The 25,073-nt window shown below is 38.2% G+C and overlaps 1 protein-coding gene and 1 long non-coding RNA gene across 3 annotated transcripts in view; one reads left to right on the top strand and one right to left on the bottom strand.

Moving 5' to 3' along the window:
* Positions 1–3,557: 3,557 nt before the first annotated feature.
* Positions 3,558–25,073, bottom strand: part of LOC114144058 (uncharacterized) — a 21,760-nt gene continuing 244 nt past the window's right edge. Inside the window, exons 2-3 of the long non-coding RNA XR_003595390.1 lie at positions 20,721–20,723; positions 3,558–3,596 (exon numbers count right to left, since the gene is read on the bottom strand). This is a non-coding gene — a long non-coding RNA (uncharacterized LOC114144058). The remainder of the gene's footprint in view (positions 3,597–20,720; positions 20,724–25,073) is intronic.
* zdhhc3a (zDHHC palmitoyltransferase 3a) overlaps positions 22,758–25,073 on the top strand; it is a 19,636-nt gene continuing 17,320 nt past the window's right edge. For both annotated transcript variants that reach the window (XM_028016518.1, XM_028016519.1), the window contains exons 1-2: positions 22,758–22,901; positions 24,563–24,995. In XM_028016518.1, coding sequence (XP_027872319.1) covers positions 24,636–24,995 — 360 coding nt within the window. In that variant the 5' untranslated portion in view covers positions 22,758–22,901; positions 24,563–24,635. The remainder of the gene's footprint in view (positions 22,902–24,562; positions 24,996–25,073) is intronic.

The raw sequence follows: 25,073 nt of genomic DNA, 5'->3' as shown, positions 1-25,073 counted from the left end.
TATAATATCAGTAAAAAGATATATACTGTATCCATCCATCCATCCATTTTCTGTGCACCCGTGTCCCTAATGGGGTCGGTAGGGTTGCTGGTGCCTATCTCCAGCTACGTTCCAGGCGGGAGGCGGGGTACACCCTGGACAGGTCGCCAGTCTGTCGCAGGGCAACACAAAGACATACAGGACAAACAACCATTCACACACAAACACACACCTAGGGAGAATTTAGATAGACCAATTAACCTAACAGTCATGTTTTTGGACTGTGGGAGGAAGCCGGAGTACCCGGAGAGAACCCACGCATGCACAGGGAGAACATGCAAACTCCATGCAGAAAGACCCCGGCCGGGAATCGAACCCAGGACCTTCTTGCTGCAAGGCAACAGTGCTACCAACTGCGCCACTGTGCAGCCCGATATATACTGTATACTAAAATAAATTAAGGTTTGGAGATATGTTTGTCTCTAAACACTGCAGCAGGAGTTCTGCAACTCTTTTATCCATTGGCTTAATTTTAATGAAAATTGAAAAGAGAGATCATATTTCTCTTATTTCAGCTTCCCTTCATTGGCTCCCTGTTAAGTCCAGAAGAGAAGTTTCCCCTTTTCATATATAAAGCCCCTAATAACCAGTTCCATCATGCAGCAGAGATCTGATTGGCCCATATGTTCCTAACAGAGCACTTTGCTCTCAGGCTGCAGGTTTACTGCTGGTTCCTGGAGGTTCTAACAGTAGAAAGTGAGGCAGATCCTTTAGTTCTCAGACTCCTCTGCTGTGGAACCAGCTTGTGAATCAGCCACCCTGCTAACTATTAAGACAAGGCTTTAACACTTTCCATTTTGATTAAACTTATAGTTAGACTGGCTTAGCTTACCCTGACCTAGTCTCTCACTATTCTTTCTTCATTGAAGCAACTTCTTACTAGACAAAGAGATCACAACACATCAACCAGAGTTTTAAATCTCTAAGCTAAAGAATATAACCTGTGCTATAATGTCAGGAGAGTTTGCACAAGGTAAATTGATGTGAGTGTGCCAGGGTTCCAAAGGTTTGTTATCTTGGGTTTATACAGTAAAAACTACAAACATGCAATATGAGTTCAGTCTGCTCTCACAGACTGATTCAAGTTGAGTTTTAGTCATCTGAGAGCTCTTGCACACATCACAACTCGTAACCTGTGAAAATAGTGACTTGCAGGTTTGTAATGTTTCTTTGTTTTGCAGTTAAGAGAACAATTAGCTCTATTATGCCAAACTTGGGTGTGTGGAAATGGTGGAGAGAACTGCAATTCAAGCTCCTAAACCTAAAATCTCAAACTGCCCATTAAAATCCAGCATAAGATTTCACAAAATTTCAAGATTAGCTTAAAATAAAAGCACAACAAAAATTTAAAGATAAAAATAAAAACCTATAGAAATGCTTTTAGTGACTCCAAATAAAATCTAAATTAATATAATTTAATATATCCAGAATATCCTGACAAGACATTGAAAATTAAAGCTGTAATAGGTAAGAATATATATATCTTTACGTGTTTCTTAAACCTTTCACTATGTACTGAGTACTATGTATATAACTGTATAAGATGAGACAGGTCATCTGTGCAAAAAAAACAAGCTCCTCTGTCTCCTCCCTGTGGTTCCACTGCCATCTGCAGAAACAACAGAAACAACCAATCAGAGCCAGGAGGAGGGACTTAGTGCTGTATAACATGCTGGTGCAAGCGCTTCACCTGTGCTAATGGAGGAAAGGCAATTTACCATCACAGGGAAACTGTTTACCCTCTGTCATTGATAGCCATGCTAACTGGCTTGCGCATTAATAGATAGCTACGCTCTGGGGGAAAAGCTGTAGCTTAGCAAAGTGATACAAGGGGCAGGATGTGAGAAGCACCTATGTCAGCATGATTGACAGTGCTAAAGCCCTCCTCCTGGCTCTTATTGGTTCTTTCTGACCAGTCGTCGTATTTCTGCAGACAGCAGCAGGAGCACAGGAAGGAGTCAGAGGAGCTTGATTTGTTATCACATTTATATTCATACTGTCATAACCTCGTAAGAGTTTCAGCAAATATGTAACTTTTTTTTTTAAAGTTACCTACTGCAGCTTTGAGGAAACAGGGCATTTAAACTCAGACAGAGAGGCTGACCCAAAACCCAGGTGGCTGGTAGCTGCTATCTTACTGAGCAAGTGTAAATTCCTCTGGTAATTACTAGAGTGCCGATCACATTCAGGAAACACACAGTAGCAATCAGTAACCAGCAGGTCTCTGCAGTTGTTCTGTAACAAATGCCTTTCTCTTCCATGTACTTCCTGTTTTTAAGCGGGAGGTGGAGTGGCAGGAGTGGGGGGGCTTTTGGCACGCTTTATCTGCAGCCAGATCTGCCTCTGCTTTCCTGTTTACATAAGAGGGTTGCAATCAATTTGTTCTGCAGGTGTTCTTCTTTTTGGTTTGTTCATGTTTACCACAAGTCTGTGATGCTAAAAGCTTACAGGATATTACAATGCCTCTGATTGCAGAGTCCGTCTAATCTGTTGTGCTTTCCTCTGCTATCTATGTACAAATCTCTGCTTGATACATCATCTGTGGAGACACAGGAAAGAACTGCGTGTTACTCAATTCCAACACATCACTGTTTCTCCTAGTAGAGTAAAGCAAAGATTGTGTACATGTAAATATTTTTAGTAAAACTCACATGGATGCTGCATTATGTTTTTAAAAGTACAGATAAAATTAAAGTGCACTTTCTGATATGAGCTGAGTCACTTATATACAATACTCCATTCATTATACTTGTGCAGCCTTCTGTGTAAAGTAAAAAGAAAGTAATCAGTGCAGCAGCAATGCAGTAAAAAGATGCAAAGTTTTCACTTTTTCAATGTATCATTTTTCTTTATAGCAGAATAATACAAATACAAAAGACAACACTTGATGTCCATGAATCTAAAGTATCTAATCCATAACATCCACAAGTGATGGTAAATAATTTTGCATATTTTCTTTCACTAATCAACCAAAGACAGCAGGGTAGATTATTATCAGGTAGTTCTGACTAGTTTGTGGTTGACCTTTGTGGAAAAAATGCAGAGAAACTGTTTAAAAGAACATAGAGGATTTGTTCACACAGCAGGTCTCGATGCTTAATTCTGATTTCTTTGATGAAATCCAATGTTTTTTTTTTTTGCGTGTTCATATTACTAATTTATCAGACCGCTGTGTGAATGAGCCACGAACAACTCCAAAGTGACCTGCTGTCTGCCATCAATGATTAAGGCAGTAATAACTGCAATGAGAGCCAGAGGTATCATTCGGTCATTATTTACATACAGATTTACCACATCTGGCTTCTTCTGGTGAAAAATTCTGATGTCTATGACATAAATGAAATGCTACAAGGCAATTCAGACGTTCGACACTTTAACAACAATCGGATATCCATATTTGATTTGTGGCTTTGTGAGAATAATGTTGGATGGTTGTCATGGGAGAGATTCAAGGATTTCTCAAACTTCATCAATGCAATTCCAATAATTTTTTGTTGTCGTTGAGGGAAGGACATGACTTGATAGGAGCTCAAAAAAGTTGGTTTTACATAATACCCCTTTTAACAATAACTCGCGTCTAAATGAGATAATCTTTCAGCAACTGTTCCTTGTTTATTGATTTCGGCCATGACTGTGCATATGATCTGCTGCACAGGGTTAAGTCTTGGTGTCTATCTATGCATCCAAAATGAAGTAAGAAAAACTTAAAGAATCTCTAAAGAGATCAAGCATTAACAATGAAGAGGAGTTTGCCACAAGCCAATTGAGCAAAAGTCAAAAGCACTTTGAAGATATTCCAGAGTTTGTCAATTTCGTCAAAGTACAAAATATTACTAACAATTTCATGGATTGGAACCAAAAGGCCAGAACCAATTAAATAGTCAAAACCTGGTGGCTCCCCGGGGCCTCTGAGGCAGATCAGCACCGCAAAATCACAGCGGAGGCTGAATAATACATATGAATTGAATTCAGTAATTATAAATAACCTCTCCGTGTAGTGGAAATGAAAAGATAGAAGTGTTATTTCATGTGGGTTGGTATTTAATTAATGTGGAGTGATAGAAAGAAGAGGGATGTCCTGCATTCTGACAAACCAACATTTAAAATTCTCTCTGGAGGTGATGAATGCAACATGTCTGCTTCAGATAAGGGAATCGTTGGAACCAAGAGTTGAAAGCATTTCACTATCACAACTTTTCTAAAATGTGCTGCTGTCCGTAGATTCTTTAAACGACCATGCATTTGTCAAAAGCTGATCATTGTTTCAACGTCTTTGTGTTTCATTCAGGTGTATATGAAACTGAATGTAGAATATAAACACAATCCTGATCAATCTGTCATGTTTTACATCCAAACTGAGTTTTTTTCAGCTGTTTAAATCCTTAGATATTATCATTTTATTGACACATTTTTTGAGGGCCTTACAAATTTACACCCTTAAGTTTAAGTTTAGAGCAGATAGTTTATGATGAGATGAATACGCTCAAATCACAGCCATTATGAAATATCACTGACTTCTGTCTAAATGAAATTTAGTTACAGCAAGACAGTCAATACTATGCTCATGAATTTACACAAAGTTTACTAAAAAGCTGCTGTTTAACATTTCAACATTTCTGCTAGCTTACAGCAAAGCAGCAAGTAAAGAATAGAAAAGGAGAAATGGTGTTAGAAGGTTGAGCAGCTTCAGATTGGCACTAAACTGCTTGTGTTGTAGAGATCTACCAGGTTACAAACCATTGTGCTACAAATGTAAGAGTTGATTCTAGCATTTAACTGCCTGGGTGGGGGGTTTGTGTGTTGTTGTTTTTTTTGCCATCTACTCCATAATTGTAGTGATGGTCAAACTAAAGAGACCAATTGTGACTGATAGAGCTGGTTTCTATACAGTGAGTCTTTCTAGAAAGAATATGAGGAAGAGAAGATGAATCGAAAAGGCTGGATTTAGCCAACTTAAGTTTTCACACACAAAGTGTGAACAAAAACACAGTGGCCTTGTTAGCAGTTGTAAGATTTGTCTTTGGCTAAAGACCATGAGCCATTTCTCACTAGTGGTAGCCTTCTGCATTTGTTTTGGTGGGATTTACCCAGAATCCCCTGTGCTGTAGTCCACTTCCTGTTTTTGTGGTGGTCTCTGATCCTGTTGGCATTCACATATGCCATCAAACCGCACCAGAATTCACTTCAACGAACTGAGAGCGAGGTTTTCAGGTGGCTTAGAGTTAGCTTTCTTGGTCCGCATTAGAGTTCTATTACATATTCAGACCTCCTCAAACAAACCTTATGAACCTCAGTTACCTCAGTTATCTCTGTCTACACTTGTTTCTCAATACTAGCATCCATACTGAAGATATGTTCTTTAATGTCATTACATGAGTTCGATTTCTTTCTTCAGCTCCTGTATAGAACCACAGACACATTCTTCAGGTGGAGTTTGTGTTGCTTGACAGTGATCAATTTTAAAGGGAAAGTAAGAGCATTTTCTGAAAGTTTTATCTGCCTGTTTAAAGCAGAGGCAGCTCCCCTGAGACAGGAATTGTCAGCTCAAAGTCATAAAAAGAGTCGTCTGTGAGCATCTCTGGAGTTGCTGTCACTTGAAATGGCATATTTGTTGAATTTCCAAGAATAAAGCAAGTGGAGCGATTGCTCAGTTCAAGAAGGAGTGTGCCACAAATAATCAAGCTCAGCTGTTGGCTATATTTTACTCAAGCTAGAACAGAGTTTTTCTGACACGGATGATGTTTCAAATTCTTGTTCATGGACAGTTTTCCTAACAAGGGTGCCAAGAGCACATTTGATGGAAACATCAAGGTCCATACCTTGGATCAATCAGGGATGGTAGGGGCACAGATTTGTGTTCATCAATGAACAGAGAACTGATGAGTAAGCATGAAGAGAGGTTTTCTGGGTTAGTTGGTGAGGCTGTGCACCAACAGGGCTTGGAGCTGATCCTGAGAATGGCATGATCTTACCAGGAGCTCTTTGGGTTCTTCTTCACTGGCCAATTGATTGATGGTAGATAGGCATACATCACTTGAGTCAGGAGACGTCATTGCCTCCAACTGGGCACAGAGGTGGCCATAAGTCAATTAGTGAGCTAGACCAACCCATCCAGAAAGTCTTGGCCATTGAGGAGCGGTTCTGTGTCTGAGGCACCCTGGGTAAACCGAACACCCCATAAGTGTGCAGGGCTTTTGGAAGAATACCGGCTTCTCCAGGTTTTGTCCAAGGACTTAAATGCCTGTTTTCTGAGTATTTTCATTTTGGTGAGCGAGGTAGGTGCCAGGTGTAGGGAAGCACTTCTGAGGCAAAGGTTTGCTCAGGGGATTGCTGATGGAGTGATTGAGTAAAGACACAACCTGAGATGTGGGAGTCTCCTCTGCTGTATCCCCTTCAAGTAAAGGTGAAGTTTGTAGAGAACGCCTCTGAATTTTTCCCCCCATCAAGTTATTAATAGAAAACAATCTTCCATGAAATATAAACCACTCCATGTTCCTTCCTTTAGTTACTCTGAAGATAAACTGCAAACACTAGCAAAGACAGTTCAAAATTTCTACCATCTTATAAATACTCCAATCTCCAAATATGTAGTATGCAAGTACTGTTTAATCATATTTTATTTTTCATTGTTTTGGGGGGAGAGTTGATGTAGCTACACATATAGTCACTACTGGGTTTTTTTGACAGAACCACACAATTCTGTAAAGCCGCTTTCAGAGAAGTTTGTTCTGTTGATTTATGCCTCCTGTTTCTGTCCAATCATTTCCCAGGACTGGGGCCACACTGGACTTAATCTTAAGTTAATTAGAAAAGAAATCTGAAAAACAAATATTCAGTGAGGAGAAAAAAGTTCTTTTTTTAATTGGATGTCAACAAAGGCCTCGCAAATGACCATATGCTACTTATAAGATTCTTAGAACTGGGTTTTGGTCGAGGGATTATGAGTATTAAGAATTTTACCTGCAGTAAACTATTAGTCTCTGAGAGAATTCCTGTTGGAGGATAAGATGATTAAACTAACAGCAGCCTTTAAAACAACTTTACAGAGTTACTGAGTGTTGATTGCAAACTTTATCACTACAACACTTTTACAATAAGACTGATTTAGAATGATGCCTATGCTTATTTTCTGTATAGATTGTGTGTTGAACATTGGTCATGCTAAATTTAAAAAAATGGATTCAAACCCTTTTGCCTTGGATTCAAACTCGGTCTCTTTATTTGCTTCAAGGCAAGAAGAGTGTTGAATTATGTAGGATTCACCCACTTTGAAAGCATGAATTGCTTTGCAAAAGCAATAAAAGGGTTAAACATCTAAGGGGCAGAATACTTTTTATAGTCACAGTATCCTTTGTTCAGAATCAACCACTGAGGGGATGAATGAGGTTTTTTTTAGCGTTTTGTTTTTGTTAGGGAATCAATTAATCATCTACAAACTGAAGTTTCGAGGGTGTGAGATCTTTTGTTACGTCTTAAGACTTTTGTCATTTATGTGCTGTAAACGTAGCTTCTCTCTGGCTTGGGGACCTTTTAAGGGTTCTTTTTCTAATTAATGTCTAAAAGAGAATAAAATTCTCTTTCATTGTTATCTCGGAGGTGTTGAATGAGTTTGTGGCACTAATTCAGTACTAATTTCCTTCACATATTTATGTACCTGGTTTGCTTTTTGCACTAACACACTGTCATGTTAGGTGAAATGAGACAATTATTCCTAATTAGACAATTTCCGGTGTTTCCTGTGAACCATGGCTGACTGTAGTAAGGCTTTAAACTGCAGCTTTTCTGAAGCTTAATTTAATACCTCAGGTGTATTAAATTATTATTAGGGTACAGTTATGCACCACTATGTTGGCTGTTGTTAATTTAGCATTTTGTTTATAAACAGAGCAATATTATTTTATATATTTACTCCTATGATATTTAAAAATATGCTTTAAAGTTAGAGCAGGGCAACAATGGACAAAAAATCCACAATATATATATTTTTAATGTATTTACAAATTTGAGTAATTATCAAATTAGTACTCCAAATTAGTGAAGATTTATCAATTAATGAAGATGCTTTCTCAATTTATATTGTATTGATGTATGAATCCCATCAGTAGGAAGACCAGTCAGAGGAAAATGCTTCTATAATGGCTAGCACACAGACTGCTTTTTAGGCCACATGTATTATCTGCCTTACTAAATTTGAATAACTACTTATGATTGATGATGATGATCTGTACGCTCTTGGAAAACCCACATTGAACTGGACTGTGAAAAGACAAAACAGAGGATATATTTCCTCATGTGCCTGAGATCCTTCAGAGCACATCAAGAAAAGTTTCTGTTTCATTATCAGTGTTTTGCAGTATTGTAATACCATGTGGTTTCTTCACTGCTGAAAGCTATAAACTGCTTCATCAACTGAGAAGCCGTCCAAAAACAGTACAAATCTTTCTATAACAATGCAGTGCATTGTAAGCTAGACTGCAGTGTGACAGAGGCGTGGCTGCCACCGGCCCTCTCACCACCAGGTAAGATGGTGAATGTTTTGCCCAAGAACGCAACGACTGAAACCAACAGAGTGAGCTAAACCAGCAACCCACCGGTTAAACCTACCACTGTCACCACCATCGCTTACACTTCTGGCCGTATCAATCCACCAGAGCTGCTGCAACTAGTCAGTCCTCTCTAGCTCTATACAGTAAACTCAGTGTTTGTATTAGACAGTCATTGAGGTTGGTACGTTCTTGTGCTTTCCAGGTCTCATAGTTTTTTGAAAATTGTCTGGGTGGACTTATAATCACAGTGTGTCTGACGAGCTTGTTGGTCTTTGACACTTTTTAGGGTTTATTTACATTTATAACTGCAATAATCAGATATTATTGCAGGATATGAGTCGCTACATAATGAGCCATATGCGCTGCATCTCTAAGTTGCAATGCTAATGCAATTAGATTGTTTTAGCATACTCAAAAATCAGTGGCAGCCTAGCAAAAATCACCTATGCTATAGTGTGAGGTTTTACTTCCTTAAGTCTATAGTCACAATTCCATCAATGTTTTTTTGATGGAATTAGAAAAGCCTGATGGAAACACCAAAATTCCAATGACAAAAAATTTGTCTTTTCTCAAAAATAGCTAATGCGCTAACGGTTAGATGGAACACATTTACTAAATAAGTTCTGACATATTGAACACTCCCATCCACTGGTGAGTGGTGTGCCTTACCAGAGGCACGAAACCCTGAAAAGTTTCATCTGTAGCTGAGATAGGAGGACTCTCCATTGAGATGCTCCATGCTGGTTTTCAACCTTGTATTTATTGCAGTCATGTTCAGCATCAACACCAGATGAAATCACGCTGCATAGCCTGGCTGATTTGCTTAGAAACAGTAGATGGAAACATTTATTTCACACTTCTGTTGTTTGTTTTTTTTGGATGTTTGTTTTTTTGACATTTTGAAAGCTTGCTCAAAACTTACAAGACAATTGGATGGAAACACAGCCTAAGCCCATGTACCCTTGTTTGTGACTTAAACACAAGTCAGATATGCAGAGTGTGACAAGTTTACTACCAAATCTGAAGAACTTACTTTCTAATGAGATTATCAACTATTAGGTTATTATCTAAAAAGTTAACAGTTACTGATCATTTGCCATTTTCTGTAAGTTCAAGATGAAAACCTGCTGCACCAAAAAAGAACAAGAAATTCCTCAGAGACAATAAAAAGGCCTATCGTTTTACAATATGATCAAAGACCCTAATATTTCTCATTTGAGGATTTTTTTATGCTAAAAAAACTTGTTTAAGTCATTCCCTGGCCTTTAGTGGTATATGTGATCCTTTTAAGCAGAAACAAAGAGAGCTTACACAACTTTTACTTTTGCATATATGTAAATAAGATCTACAAACCATGTTTCACCAGATGTCAAAAGTCTGATAGCAATAACAGAACAGCTGTTCACACACTGGACTTTTCAACACCAGAGGGGATCTGTTGCTTCACACACCTTTGGAAGATTTTTGAAGACATTGTGAGCATTAGCAATTCAGATGATAGAAGCAATGTTTAGTGAACCTGAATCAAACGTTCTCTTTTCAACACAGCTTTCTCATTTCTGACCATTACTGTGACTCTTCCATTGTTATGCAATGCGACAACCATCAACGTGTCCTACTGTCTTGTGGCATCTTTTAGCGTCTGTCCCTTCCATACAAGGAAGCCAAGAAGGCCAATCAACACCTGCAGCAGATACAAAGCTCCCGTCTACTCTTTTCTGCCCCTCCACTTCATCAATATGCCAACATGTTGTCATCTTATCAGCACTATCTCCGTCCTCTCTTATTACCATGCATGCATTTATTCTACTTCATTACTTTCCAGGCTTCTTCTCCTGTTATAATGTCCCAGAGATCAAACAGCTGTCTGACCGCAGGCTGACCAGTCTGTGCCCTGCTGACTTTTGCATCATTAGACATAAAAGAACAGTAACAGGATAAGGAGGGGACACTTTCTGAGCCACGGTGAGCACACTATGTTCTTAAACACCGAGGTGCTCACAAGACCTAACAGGAAGCACTGAGTTCCTTTAAGTCGAGATTAGAAACGCACATGGTCAGAACTTTGATCCACAGTAACTGGAACATTCTTCAACACATTTGATGATGATTATATTCAATGACTTTGATGACAGCATTTGACAAAATTCATTGTATTTTGTGTCATTAAGGGTGTTAGCAATACAATACAAAGTCTGAGTGTCTTCAGTCAGAGGCTTCTTCAGATTTGCTGTAATACAGACTTCTACAGAGATCTTTGCTGGCAGCAGCCATTGCTCTCTACAATAACCCTTTGAAGAATCCAAATTAACATGAATTACAACAAAATTTAATTTCCCTTTGGGATCAATAAAGTGTTTTTGAATTGAACTTAAATTTGTACCGTGTTATGTTATTAACTGTAACTGAAATGTGCTGTTCAAATAAACTTGGGTGTATGTGCTTTCATGTCTACCAATTGTGTTTTAGTCATTTTTGTAACCTATTTAAGATAAATACAAGTGCTTCTTTTCAACAAGTTTGATCAGATCTTTACCGTTAGCTTCTTTATAAATTCATCTTCTGAATCTTGCTGAATTCTCACTTATGAGTTGAATAACAGAACATTTCTATTTTCTTTTAGAAATTGCTAAAAGCATTATGAAGTCCAAAACTCCTGATGAAAGTTTTGCTTACATAAAGAAGTGATGTGTTAACATGAGATGAAAAAAAATACAATTCAGTGTGAATGTTTTTTCAGAGAGGCAGTGAATGGAATGAAAGACATTTGAAGCAAGACAAAAGACGCAGGATTTTGTGTGAACAAAACCTCAGCTGCACTACGGAAGATGTCAGCCTCTGCTTGTACTTTAACAAAATATCCGACCACACAGTCTGATCATTTTATCTTTTAATCCCATTAGAAGAAATCTGAGTCACCTTTTATCTTCCTAATATTCTCTGGAAGAAATACAGTATATATCTGAACTGCTCTATGTAACAGTTTAGACAATTTTTTCATGCTAGTGTGAAAGCTTGCATGAAGCAACGTACAAACTCTTCAACCATGAACAAAACACATTTAATTTAAGTGCTCTGGTTGAGTTCCTAATGACACAGTATGAGGTCTGAGTAAAAGCCTTACCTGCTCCATGTTCAAACCACAGCAGCTCAGACAGTCTTCTGGCTTTTCTTCCACCTTTTATTTGTCATTGATTTTAAAGAACTGCTTAATGCAAGGCACCAAATGCAGTCACATTCTGGAGGGTTTTTATAGAGTACGCGTGGTTGGGAGAGAGGACTGTGTTATTTTAGCCTTGAACGGCTCTAACCAAGGCAGCACTCATGTTATTTTGTCCATTTCTCTGTTTTTGTTTTCTAACACTGCCTCCATTTATGAGTCACCCAAGGGCAGTCGGCGGGGCTCAGAGTCTTCTCTTTCCCCTGTTTTTCTGTTGAAATACATGTCATTTTGTTTAAATGAAGTTCAAATTAAACTAAATGGTTACTTGGTGCTACTTAAAGTGCTTCTTCTCGGTAGATAAAGGTTTTCCTGTTTGAGCATTTCATGGCATTCTCGACGTATCTGCAGTGTTGTATCTCAGATTATTGTTTCTTGCTTTTGTTGCCACTGTTAAAAGTTTCAGATCATCAATAAATTTGTATAAATAGGTAGTTAACACTTCTAATACTGTATATTAGGGATTTAATGGTTGAACAAATGAACCAGCATTAAAATCTTTACAATGTGATAAAACATCATAAATAAAAGGAGCAAAAATACACTGGGCACTGCTTTAGGCTGTAAACCTCACAGATGACTGTCACAAAGACTCCAGCATTTCAACTTTAAAGTATCTTTGGTGGAAAAAGACGATGTCAGAGGGGGCAAAAACAGCTTAACATACGAGGGGTGTTACTATGAGAGCATTTGTATTTGTTTTTAATTATAGGTGATACAAATTAGACTAATTACAAAAACGTAATATCCCACCTTGTTAAATTTATAACCGCCTTTGGAAAGCTGAGTTCAGTCACTCTATGGCTCTTACCTGTACGACCATAAACATGAAGAAGGCTAAAAGATTTCAAAAAGCAGGACTTTAGTAACCAATCTGGAAATGACAACAATACATTTTCTTATGCTGCTGGAATTTAGAGAATTACAGTGAGATACATAATGCAAAAACGTAAAACTGAACTGAATCAATTCTGCCAAAATTCCTCCACACTGATGGAACACACAGAGAGAATTACTATTTCACATATGGTCAATATCTTTTACCCTTAATAAATGAAATAGTCATTTAAAATTTACATTTTGTATTAATTTAGATTAGCTTTGTCTGATATAAAAGTTTCTTTCATGATATGAAGTATGTATAGTTAAGCCTAAAAAAAGATTCATTACCCTGTCAAATTTTAGTCTAAAGTAGGGTTAGGATTTCAATTTATTCATACATACAGTACATACAGTATGTTTTAATGCATTAAAAAGTTCAACACAATTAATCGCTTTGTATTTACTCATACGTCCATAAATCTGACACAGACAACAGCCCTGGGCCACAAACCTTCTTCTCTTGGCCCCCTGGAGTTTAACGTTTTCTTTAAAAAAAATGATCTAGTTAGACATTGGGAAAGACCATTGCTGTGTTCAAGCTGTGCTAAAAGGAGTTATCACTGTTGTGCAAAGAGCAGATGTCACCCAAAGTCAGAGACAGCCGCCACATTTTCCTTCTTTGAAATTGGATAGGTTCTAATCCACAGCACACTGTGACTCTCAGCACCAAGTACAAACTAGAATTGGATAAACATCAGGCAATTGCCCTGCAAGGGCAGAGTCTGTGGCAGCAGCTTATCATGGTCAGGTTTTTATCATCTACTGCATGTCTGGGATATGCAATCACACAACACACCAGGTCTTTTTTTTTTTATCTGTGAACATCAAGTCTTTTTCATAAAAAAATTCTGCTTGCAGAAAAGGTAAAAATATTTTGTCAACCAACAGTTCTGGAAAATGTTTAGATCAAATTTGGTAAACACAGTTTCCATTACGGTGAAACTGAACACTAATCCAGAACTTAAGGGTCTTTAAAGGGGATAAATGAAATGGTTTAGCCTCAGACGTACAACACATCATTTACTACAGTAAAGATTTAGTTATTGCCACATTTAAAAGGTATATGTAACACTTACCCATTTCCTTCCTTTGCTTGATTCTCACCTCCCTTCAGTGCTCTATCTGGGTTTTGTCCCATTAAGGTTGATTACTCCAGTTGATTTTCAACCAATCAGCAAACAGTAGAAGAACTGCAAAAGCAAAAAAAATTTTTTTTTTACCCCTCCAGGGGGTCTTTTGTGGGCTGTAGTGTCCCTTATATGATAGTGGGCTGACAGGAAACGGGGAAGACATGCGGCAAATGTCGTCGGGTCCGGGAGTCGAACCCATGACAGCCATGTCGAGGACTCAAGGCCTCCAAATACGGGTCGCACTAACCCCTACGCCACCACGGCACGCCCAAAGCAAAACATTTTGCCAAGAACTTTTGTCGAGTTTTTGGTGTAAATATCTCAGCACTTGAAATACGGCAAAACTGATGAAAAAGTATATTTTCAGCAAGATATAGAACCATTTTTAAGTCATAAATTCTTAAATATAAATGTTTTTTTTTTAAATTACTACTTCCAGATGTTTTTCATCCATAGCAAAACATTTTTTCTGTTATGACATATGTGAACTTCACAGAGTCCACGCCTCCAGCAAGCCAGCTCTCAGGTCCTCTGCACGAAGCAAAGCGTAGCATTTGCTTTTAATGTGCTCTTGGTTGTATGTTGTGGCATGACGTGTTGGCTTTGAGAACCTTTGTGTTTGTTGTCAGGCTGGTTCTATTTAAGCGGTAACAATTTGTGGATGTGGCCTTTGAAGCTTTACTGAACTTTTGTTTTTTCCCCCCCTGGGTGAGTAAAAAAAATGTTGAAGATTTGTTTGATGATCTGAAACATTTAACCACCAGAAATGTGTGAAACACGCTTGAGTTGTGCAGTCCATCAAAGCGGCGTCCCTGCTATGGGACAATAGTCGGACATTTTCTGCCCACAAAAGACGATTCTGCTGAATCACCTGGGAGAACACTCGAAACTTGATCGTGTTTTTGTTTGTAGCCAATTGCATTTTAATTCTGTCTTTCTTTTGACAAAAATGTCATTTAAAAAAATATATATATTTGGAAATACATCTAGTGGTTTTTGATTGCGGCGTTATGGTTCTTTACCCAGGGTGCCTCTGTGTCAGTGGTGACAGTCTCAGTCTCTCACGGTGGTGGACTTTGAGTGTCCAGGCAGTGGTGAGTGGTTGCCCCCTTGAGTTGAGCTCAGGGTAAGCACAGTGAAGAAATGTGGTGAAACATCACAGGACTGCAGTCGTCTCATCTGGAACTCCACCAGAGATGGAAACATGTTTGAAAAGTTGTGACCTTGAAATTGTGTAACACTGTTTTCTGCAGCTCCTCCATTAGCTCATATATTGTAAAAAAAAAATTCTTCTGTCAGCAGACAACATATCTCATATTAAAGCTAAAACTATTTCTTCTATGTGGAATCTTTTTCTTGATATTTGCCTTCAAATATGAGAGCTGCCATTTTCATTAATGTGCAACTAGAGCGTTGTAAAAATCAAATTAAACTTTTTAATTTTCACCAACCTTACAAGGAGTAATTTACTGACAATTACTTCTATTCAAAAAGATTAATTTTGAATAATATAGGTATATTATGTAAATAAGATTTTTTTTCTAGGTATTAGTTTGCTGAAAATAAATTTTTTTAAGCCAAATGAGTCAAAATGCAAATTTTTTGAGGAGTGTGTATTGACTCCAAATGCTGTAATGTCACCTGTAAATAAGCACATACTCACGTCTAAGTTCACATAACAGATGTGAGTCCTTCCTTCTGAGTGAGTATATGCTTTATTGTATCTTATCATTCTTTAGAAAAAGAATAAGATATGAAGAAAATATTTAAAGTTACTTACACAAAGATAACTTCTTGAGAATGTTAGAGAGAACCAGAGGCGTTTTCCCTTACAGGAACTGATAAATGCAGTTTCTTGTTTCCTCCAAAAATCTGTGCACACAGATAAAAACAATGAGCTGTGGAAATGGGAAGATTTTACAAATGCAATAGACTGTTTTTGATAACAATCCAAACAGCACAGTTCCTTAGGAGGGCCGTTTCCCAGACTGTCTCACTCTAATCAGGGCATCTGAGCTTTTTAATGAGGGTTGAGATTTTTTTTCTGCAACTCTGCAAAGTCAGAGTTGTTTTCTCTCTGATTGTGCTTATGTGAGGATGAAATTAAATGTTACAGAAAAACAAAATGTGGGCCCTCACCTTCCCTCTACTCTCCCCTCTATATGTCCTTGTTTAGTGAGTTTAAAAGTTTAAAACTCTATCTAAAGGTCTTGATGATAAGCAAAGAAGTCAAGGATGTACAAACTGGGAGGCATCATGAGATGAAAGAAAGACAAAACCAATGAAGAATCAAGAGTCAGTGGAGAAAGTTTCTCTCCTTTCGCCATTAGAATCTATATTTTAAATGGGAACTCTATGGGCCAGAACTATAAAGTGGTGAGGCCACAGGCAGCAGAAACTCTGGTAAGCTAACTCATGATAACCTAACTTCACCATGGTAAAGTAATTAATCACTTTGTTTGTAGAAGATAGAATAGATCCACAATCCATGAGGCAGTAATCAGAGTCCAGGTACATGAAGCGAAGTTCAGAACCAGAGCCAGAGTAACTTACACTGCAGGTGGAGGCAGGTCAAGTACTCCATCAAGAAAAATAACATGCCCAGTCAAACTCTATGACAAGGATGATGACAGACAATCTCACACTGCGCGAGTGCAGAACAGGAGTTCATATAGCAGCACAGGTGGGAACAACCGGCAGGAACAGGAGGAGAAGAGACACAGATAAGAGCAATGAGCTAATCAGCAGGTAAAGGAGGGGCTGTGAGCTCATGACATGGCATGAATCATGACAGGAAACACAGGAAACAGGGAAATCATGATAGACCCAAAATAAAGAGGGCTTAAAATAAATGTAAACTTAATGAAGCCAATGCCAAATGTACTGAGAGAAACTTGAACTGGTTGTTTAGCTGAGATTAAAGAGAAATGCACATGGGGGGCTCAGCAGTGCGCCTCCTGCTGGGCCATCAACTCACACTTCATTCACCTCGCTGAAGTGCACTGAGACAATCTGATAGTTTTAAAAAACACAGTTGTCAAAAGATTTCTGGGTCTACCAGATACTTTTGTGTGGTTTGTTATTAGAAATTATTGGGATTAAAATGCCTAAAGTGTGTGTTGCAGTTAAATGGAAGGATAACAATATGATTTGGATGATTTCTTTTACCGGTCAGTTGTTGGTATTCCTCTTTTATTAAGGTCATCATGCAAGACAATGCTACCAGTCAGCACCAAGCAAGTCGGGTAAAAAGGTAAAGTCTACTAGCATTTCATTTTTCTGGCATTGCTATAACTACAAAAGGAATATTTATCATAATTTGTTCTGCAAACTTCAAAAACAAGCTAACCACTATATGTGTCAGACTGTTGCAAACATGGTTGTAACAACTCTGAACTCTTTTTTTCTGCAACCAATTGATACGAATTCTATCAAAAACTGCTGTGAGTATTCTCTGTTTAAAATGGTAGTGCAAAAGCGAACGCTTAGAGAACATACTGTACATTCGATTTTCATCATGGCTTAAAATCTACCGTTTTGAAAAAAAAAAAAACTCTAGGTAGAAGAAAGAATGAATATGTTCAAAAGTCCTTAATGAAAATAGGACACTCTTCAGTTCCTTCTCAATCATCAAGGCTCCCTTCAACCTGTCTGGTTCTGTTCTAGTCAAGTTGGATGTATTTCCATTAGCACTGTCTCCCTCACTATGTTGGTGTGAATGTGGGTGGGAATGCAGGCGGGCGGTGAGCACACAGGAGTCGTGGTCGACTCTATGATGGAGTCATTTTAAACGTGTTCCTTTGGATGGCCAGTTTCTCCAAAATCTCTCAGTATATTTTGCTCTGCCACCACAATCTGTACAAAGGTTAGAACATCAAGGTTTGACTATGGTATTATTGATTTGCAGTTCGCCATCTGATCAACTGCTACAAGCTTGTTGCGGATTGAAAACAGTGGTTAAGATGTTGTTGCTGAGGCAAATCCACTGGGCAACCCACAAATGCAGTCTGCTGCCAATCAAATTGCTTATGCACCACGCCTGGCTACGTGCTTGCAAAAAATGGAGATCTACTTACGTCGTTTTTATTGACGTCGTATCTGAGCGAACTCGTCCTACAGCTTTTGAGATCCAGTTAAAGCCACACTCATGGACACGTGTGTCTGTTTCCCCTCTAAAGCCCAGGGAAGCCTTGTGCATTGTTACTGTGCAGTTATGGTCAATCAGAAAAACTAAATATGTCACACACATTCATTACATATAGTAGACAGATTGTGGAATGCTAACACATGTAGCACATGTGTAATCAAAAAGGAAGATTGGCAACATAAGAGAGACTGAGGTGCCTCATCAGATTGGTCAACAAGCATTCAATCCTAGTGACTCAACGTAACTTGCCTGAAATAAATAAGCTAAAAAGAAGAAGGTATTCATTTGATGCTATTTTATGATTTAATTAAGGATTAAAAATGTCAGTAAAGAGACTCTGTTCAATTATTGTGTTGTGGTGCAATTCACTTCAAATTTGGTCACTTTGTGTTACATTTGGAACTGATTAATTGCATCTCAGAGTCACTAAGAAAACAGTAAACAATGTTTTCTAATTTATAAGTAAAAGCTCAGATCTAGGACCACTATCACACTAGAGTTGAGCATGTTCAAGCTGCAGTCATCAGTAGGATGTATTATTAGATATGGTTCAGACTTCTTCTTGTGATACGTGCTAAGAATAATACATTCCTTTCCATTACATGTATTCAAACACCGAAGGAACATGTTCACAAATAGATGGGTGTGCCATTGGTTCAATGAAATGCAAACCATCAAAAGTGTTGGTAAATTATTATCTGCATCATTCAGTTATTTCTTTTTCTTTTTTTCTTTCACCTTTATACCTTTTGTACAGGTATTTCTAGTTGAGACGCTGCATCTTATTTTTAAGAAAGACCTGTTTTAAACAGCTGCAGCCATCTTGGAGACTGGACTGTAAGCTCCTGTCAAAGTTTTGACTTCAGGAGTTGTTTTTGTCATATCTGACTTTGGAAAATTCATCTTCCAAAGACAAAGAACGCACCAGCAGTGCTTTCAATTAACCAACTCGGAAGCTATTAATCAGATTAAAATTGCAGAGGTTGTCATCAAACTAACAATTTTTTTAGATTGCTTACTCTGTACATAACACCGTGACTTGACAAAAAAGTGGCAACTAAGAATCCAATGCAGCTGACTCTTTGTCACCCCGGGCGATGAGCCATGTCCCCTCTATCAAAAATCACATCTGCGAAAAGACATGATTCAGCTACAGCTGCTTCACTTCCCTTCCCAGCGTTTTTCTCTTCTTTATAAACGGACCATATGTGTCCCTTCCTTCAAACAAAGCAAGCTTTTGGAATGGACAGTGGGACATTAAAGTAAGAGGAAATATGTGTTCATGATTGCTTGGCTGCGGTGGAGGTTTCTTTTTATATGAGATCAAATAGGGGAAAAAACAGAGAAACATGGACAGGCTGAAACTAGTCATGAGTGCATATTGAGAAACTGCTCTAGCGGGACTGCGTCCGTCTTTTCTGTACAGGAAACTAATTATTGAAGACGCGTTAAATTCAAAAGCAGGGTTTTATTGCTTCCTAATTCTCTAAGGCAATGTATTTTCATTGGAGGAAATTGGCTTCACACAAGCTGCCTATGGTGGACAACAGGAAGAAGAAGTTCTACTTAACAAAATGCTTTTGTCCTTCCTATGAAAATTACATTCTGATGCTTGTTCAGGTCAAACATAAGACAGAAAAAATGCGTCTTTAGACATAAAGAATTTGGTTTTATCATTTAAAAAGCAGACATAGGCTAATAAAATGTACATTGAAAGTAGCTAAAATACACAACACAGACAAGCCTTTTATTTTACTATTTTAACACTGAATGTGCACAGCTTGAGTGTTGTTGGACATTTAGGATGGATTCATGCATGTAGGGTTTTTGTGTGCTGATCTTTTATGGGATATATAAAACGTCCCTAAATAAATAAAATATCTATCTATCGTCTTTCCAGAGACTCCTGCACTCTTTGGAAAGTGGATTGATGATCATGGCTTACAGGTGATGAAAACCTAAAATCTAATGTTAACCCACTTTATTTATTCATTTATTTATTTTTGCATCATTACATCAAAACAATTTCCTAGCCTTTGAACTTGTTTACGGGCAATGACAATAAAAGTGATTCTGATTCTGATTATTAAGTAATAACCATTTTACCTTCTACACATGTATCCAGTCAGCAGTCTTCACCATGACTTTGCAGTCTAGACACAGAGATCAGATATTCAAGAAACACCATGAGTTTCCAATATTTAATTATTTTCCACTTTATTTTAATTTTCTGAGATAGTTCATTTTATGGCTTTCATCATCCTTATGAATGATGCCAGGATCATCAAAACTGTCAGAAATAAAGGCTTGAAATGTTTCACTCTGCTTGTGGTTAATCTGCATAAGCTTCACATAAATAGTTTTTACTCACTTGGTTACTTATATGCAAAACATGTTCTCTTTTTAAAATTATTTATTTTCAACAACCACTTAGCATGTACTTTTAAAACTAAAGTAAAATTGCAAAGGTGTCATGTCAGCTGGAGTTCAGTTGTTGAAAACAGGAAGAAATTGTCTGTGCTTCACTGCCCTCTGGTGGTAAATATATCAAAGTTGCGTCAAAGCACATTTTGCTGATATCAAAAAGTCCAGTTTAGGAGAAAAATGGCCATAGTGTCACTGTGATTGACTGGCAAGCAAAGTGGCCTGACCTAGGTCATTTTTTTCCTTAGCTTTATGCTTCATTGAAATGTTCTGTGTTGTGTATCTGTGTTCTGCCACTTACCTATTACTGCTGCTAATTCACAAACATTTACCCCCTCAGTGACAAATAAATGATTATTATGTTCCAAAACATATGTTAGTTATCGCTGTTAACATATATGAACCCATACAAAAAGATTTGACGGTGTAGAGTAGACAAAGATCAGGTCCCTTATGTTGTGAACAGTGATCTAGTTTATGCAGTCAGTCTGTATTTCTGTTGTTTTGTCTTTGCTGATCAACTAGTCAGAAGGGTACATAACTATGTTCTAACCAGTTTCTGTTCTGTCAGCTCCAGTCTGGGCCCAACATTAGTTAATGTTTACTCACATTATCATTAACCATATTAGCCATTAATTCCTTTACAACTGACCAGAGCAGACGAGTGACTGAGGGGACATGCCAATCACTTCACCACTTCACTATTCTGAAGCTAGTGCAGTTGTTTGCTGATGGACATTGTTCTGATTTAATTTGCATCCGCAGCAGAACAAAGCGTTGCATAATGCGGTCTCTGTGCAATAAAGCAGAACTAAACGTAGGGTGTGTCACATGCTTCATTTTAAAATGGAAGGCGCCCTACTCTTAGTTTATGTGTAACACTCAAAGCCACTGAGTTCCGCTTCACACCTTTGGCTCTGCGATGCCTCAGAAAGAGCGAATGTGTGCAGGATATTGTTCATTTGAGATTTATGGCCACCCAAAGGCAGCTCTGAGTGGGTTCATGACAGAACAGCTTTGTGAACGAAGCTTATGTTTTGTCCCCCACACATTGGCCTTTTTGCAAGGCTGCTGACTACCAATTGGCCGTCCAAGCCACCAGTTGTTTCTTATGTTCCGGTAATTAAAACACAGTAAAACCTGAACCAAGAACAGAGAAATGTGTTTGTTTAATCAAGGTGGTAAGAACAAGAACAAAGTTAGTTCTGGCCTGAATAACTTGTACTCCACACAGCATTACTGGGACATTCCTCATAGACCTCTTCCACTGACACTTTAGAGGTTGTCTGTAAAGTAAGGGTCATACATGACATAATTGTCGCCTTCAGCATCTACAATAACTCATGAACTACAGCTACAACATTTATTTTTCCTTTGGAATCAATAAAGGATTTTTAAATTGATTTGAATTAATATAACATGACAATTTTACAGCCTGACTCAAGGGCTGTAACAAACTGATGAACAGAACTACAATAAATGATTTAGCTGAACATCAAAACTTATTAGTAAATTCAGAATGCATGGATATGTGGAAATGTACATGGTGCAAAACCCAAACTTCAGAGGTGGCCAGGGCGAACTCCCCACTGGGCAGAGGAGCAGGCAGGAGCACACTGCATCTCATTCCTCTAATGTCAGGTTCCAACCTGAAAAACAGACACAAAGGCACCCCCGAGTGGTGGGGTGGTGACAACATATGGAAAAGAAAGTTACAATACAAAGTTAAAAGATAAGAATATCCAAACTTAAGACAAAAGAAGAGTACATGTCAAATTTTTAATAGAAAATGTTTAAAGGCTTTGGGTTGAGTTAGAGCCTTTGTAGCTTTTAGGTTTATTAAAACTTTTAAGGTTTCAAAGTATCAATTCAGTCTTGAGGTCTAGAATCAATAGGAATGAATATATAATTTAAATGATTTTTGGTAAAGTGGCTTAAGAAGATTTGTTGTGAACTGTCTCTTTAAAAATAAAATAAATTAAATTGAATTTGATTGCGTGGAGGGGCATTGGGATCCCTTACTTTTGGAAATTTAAAAAGTAGAATAAAAAAACTGTAAATAAATTAGTTTTGGTTGGTCAAGACTTTTTCTTTTTGTTCAAAGAAATAATATTCTTATATCAAAACTTAATTTTAATGCCACAATATAGTTAAATTAAGTGTTCGATTTCAGTTCAAAAATATTTAACATACATTTATTATAAAATAAAAATAAAAGTAGAAAAATTGTAGCGATTTTATAAATGTACACGATTCACCGAAGTCCTTTGTAAACTGGTTTGTGGGATATTTATATATTCTATGAAATATTTTGAAGTGAACTTCCTTTACCTTTTGTACTTTAAACCTTTCTGGTTATCCCATTGGCTCCGCTTCTGACGTCATGACGTCCTGATGTTTTATAGAGGGGTGGCTGATGGCGCTGAGGCAGACGGTGAAGGAGGGTGGGGGGGTTTACCACAGCAGCAGGAGCAGGGAAGGAAGGAAGCGAGCGGAGGATGCTTATCTTCAAGGTGAGCTAATGTGAAATATAGGAAGGCTTCCTGTTCTGTAAAGACAGCAATAGCACCTCTGGGTCTCTACCGCGTTAGAGGTAAAAGAAAAGAGACCGTTTCAAAAATAAACAGTACTACGGAAATTTAAATGGTCCCTTTTTAGCTGATTGGCTAGCATTAGCTAGATGGAATGAGGTGTGTTTCGGCTCGGTTTGGACTCTTGAAATGCAACAAAGTCCATGTAAAACTTGCTTTAAGTCAGCGTTTACTGTACGTGCCAATGTTGACATGGCCAGTAATTACATTTTCATTCTTATCTGAAGTTGACTTGTGTTAGCCTGTATATAGCACCAACAGAGACACATTGGCGCATGTCGAAAGCTGGGAATCAATGACCCAGTTTACTTCCTGTAAAGGAAATAAACAGGGGGGGGGGGGAAATCCTATTGCGCTACCAGTAACATCTTCTGCTCGTTTCTTTACCGCTTGTATTAGAAAATCCAGTATCTGTCTCTTGGTTTTCCTTATCCGTGTTGTCTGTTTCAGCTTCATATGATGCTTTTCCCAATTTTTATGCTAGAGAACAGAGTTATGGACAGGAACATGCATCATAAATATGATTACAAGTAAAATCTTTGATTCAAAGCAACGCCCATGCGTGTTCTCTGAGAAGGAGCTGCAAAGCAAAAAGATTTTACCTAAAACAGCAATGAAATCGAAAATGACGCCAAGATTTTGTGGGTAGGAGGTCAACAGTTGAGAAATGCTGGATCATTTCTGTTGATGGTGAAATCCTTGATGTTTTGCCATTACTGTGTAGTCCAATTCATATGGATAGTGGGACTTATTAATTTTGATTTATATTGATGGGAGACATGTTTTTTCAAACAAGAAAACTTCTGAAACAATATTCAGTTCATCACTGAAATAACATCAAATTTGTCCATATAGATGTACAGTGAATCCAATCCAATCATGTAGACATCTTGAACGCCTGCTGTAGAGCTTGGCAGTTTGGTAAAAATCCAATCATGATGAAATGTTTCATATCAGTTGAGCACGATACAAAACAAATGACTGTTTTTGTCAATCTTTTGTGTATCAGGTTATTTTTTATTTTAAATGCTGCTTTTTTTTAAAGATAAACATTACATTGAACTTTCTGCAGCTGTTTTGGCTTAATAAAAGAAGTTGGCTTAGTTTAAACTAAAATCTTCAGGGAAACATGGAAAAATAAAAGAAACCAATAAAACAGACATTGTCTGTCTTATGAAAGAAAATAAACTGCAGTTCTTTATATCCTCCGATCAAATTTCTGTGTGGCTCTTTTCCAGCCACATGATTGGTTTATCCCAGTGCAACTCTTGTTATCATTGGCTCTTCATCTTTTAGGTCTATGTCTACCTTTATTATACGGCTCTAGTTTATTGCTAGTCTATTAATCGAGTTATTAAATATGAGGTCAAGTTCAGTTTACTATTGAAATTGGTAGCTGTGTCCTGATACAACTTTATCCACTTCTGATACAAAGTGTCAGAAGCTTTGAGTATTGGCCTATACTGATAGTAACCCGATACTATATCAGCACGAATCGTACATATTTATATTCCTCATTATGTCTTTTATGTAATATTTTGCCCCTTGCTTCTTCCTGACCTCTGACCCCTCTTCCCCCCCAGCATGTGATGACTGAAGCCTGAAGGTTGAGAGGCTGCGGCAGCAGGACCTGCTAGCATCCAGCTTCAATGAAGGATGAAGAGCCCGGTGCACAGATGCAGGGACGTGGAGCACGGACGCGGGCAGGCCGGGTCTGGGGCCGGGTCTGGGGGTGGAGGAGGGTCCAACTGCCTACAACCTGAACAGCGCATCCCTGTCTCCAAAGACGTCATCACTTCCTCTTCTTCCTCAGCCTTGTGGTTCATCAGGGACACCTGCGGCATCGTGTGCGCCATCATAACGTGGCTGCTGGTGTTTTACGCTGAGTTTGTGGTGCTGTTTGTCATGCTGGTGCCCTCCAAGAATCTCACTTACAGTATTGTGAACGGGACCTTGTTCAATACTTTGGCCTTTCTAGCCCTCGCCTCACACCTCAGGGCCATGTGCACTGACCCTGTATGTATACTGAGATGGATTTGTTTCTGTTACTGTTTTCTCTTTTCCGTCGGTAGTTCTGGTCCTTAAGATGTTTGT

This window comes from Xiphophorus couchianus, chromosome 5 (assembly GCF_001444195.1).
Source record: "Xiphophorus couchianus chromosome 5, X_couchianus-1.0, whole genome shotgun sequence".
NCBI lineage: Eukaryota > Metazoa > Chordata > Actinopteri > Cyprinodontiformes > Poeciliidae > Xiphophorus > Xiphophorus couchianus.
This window is presented reverse-complemented; position numbering and strand designations above follow the sequence as displayed.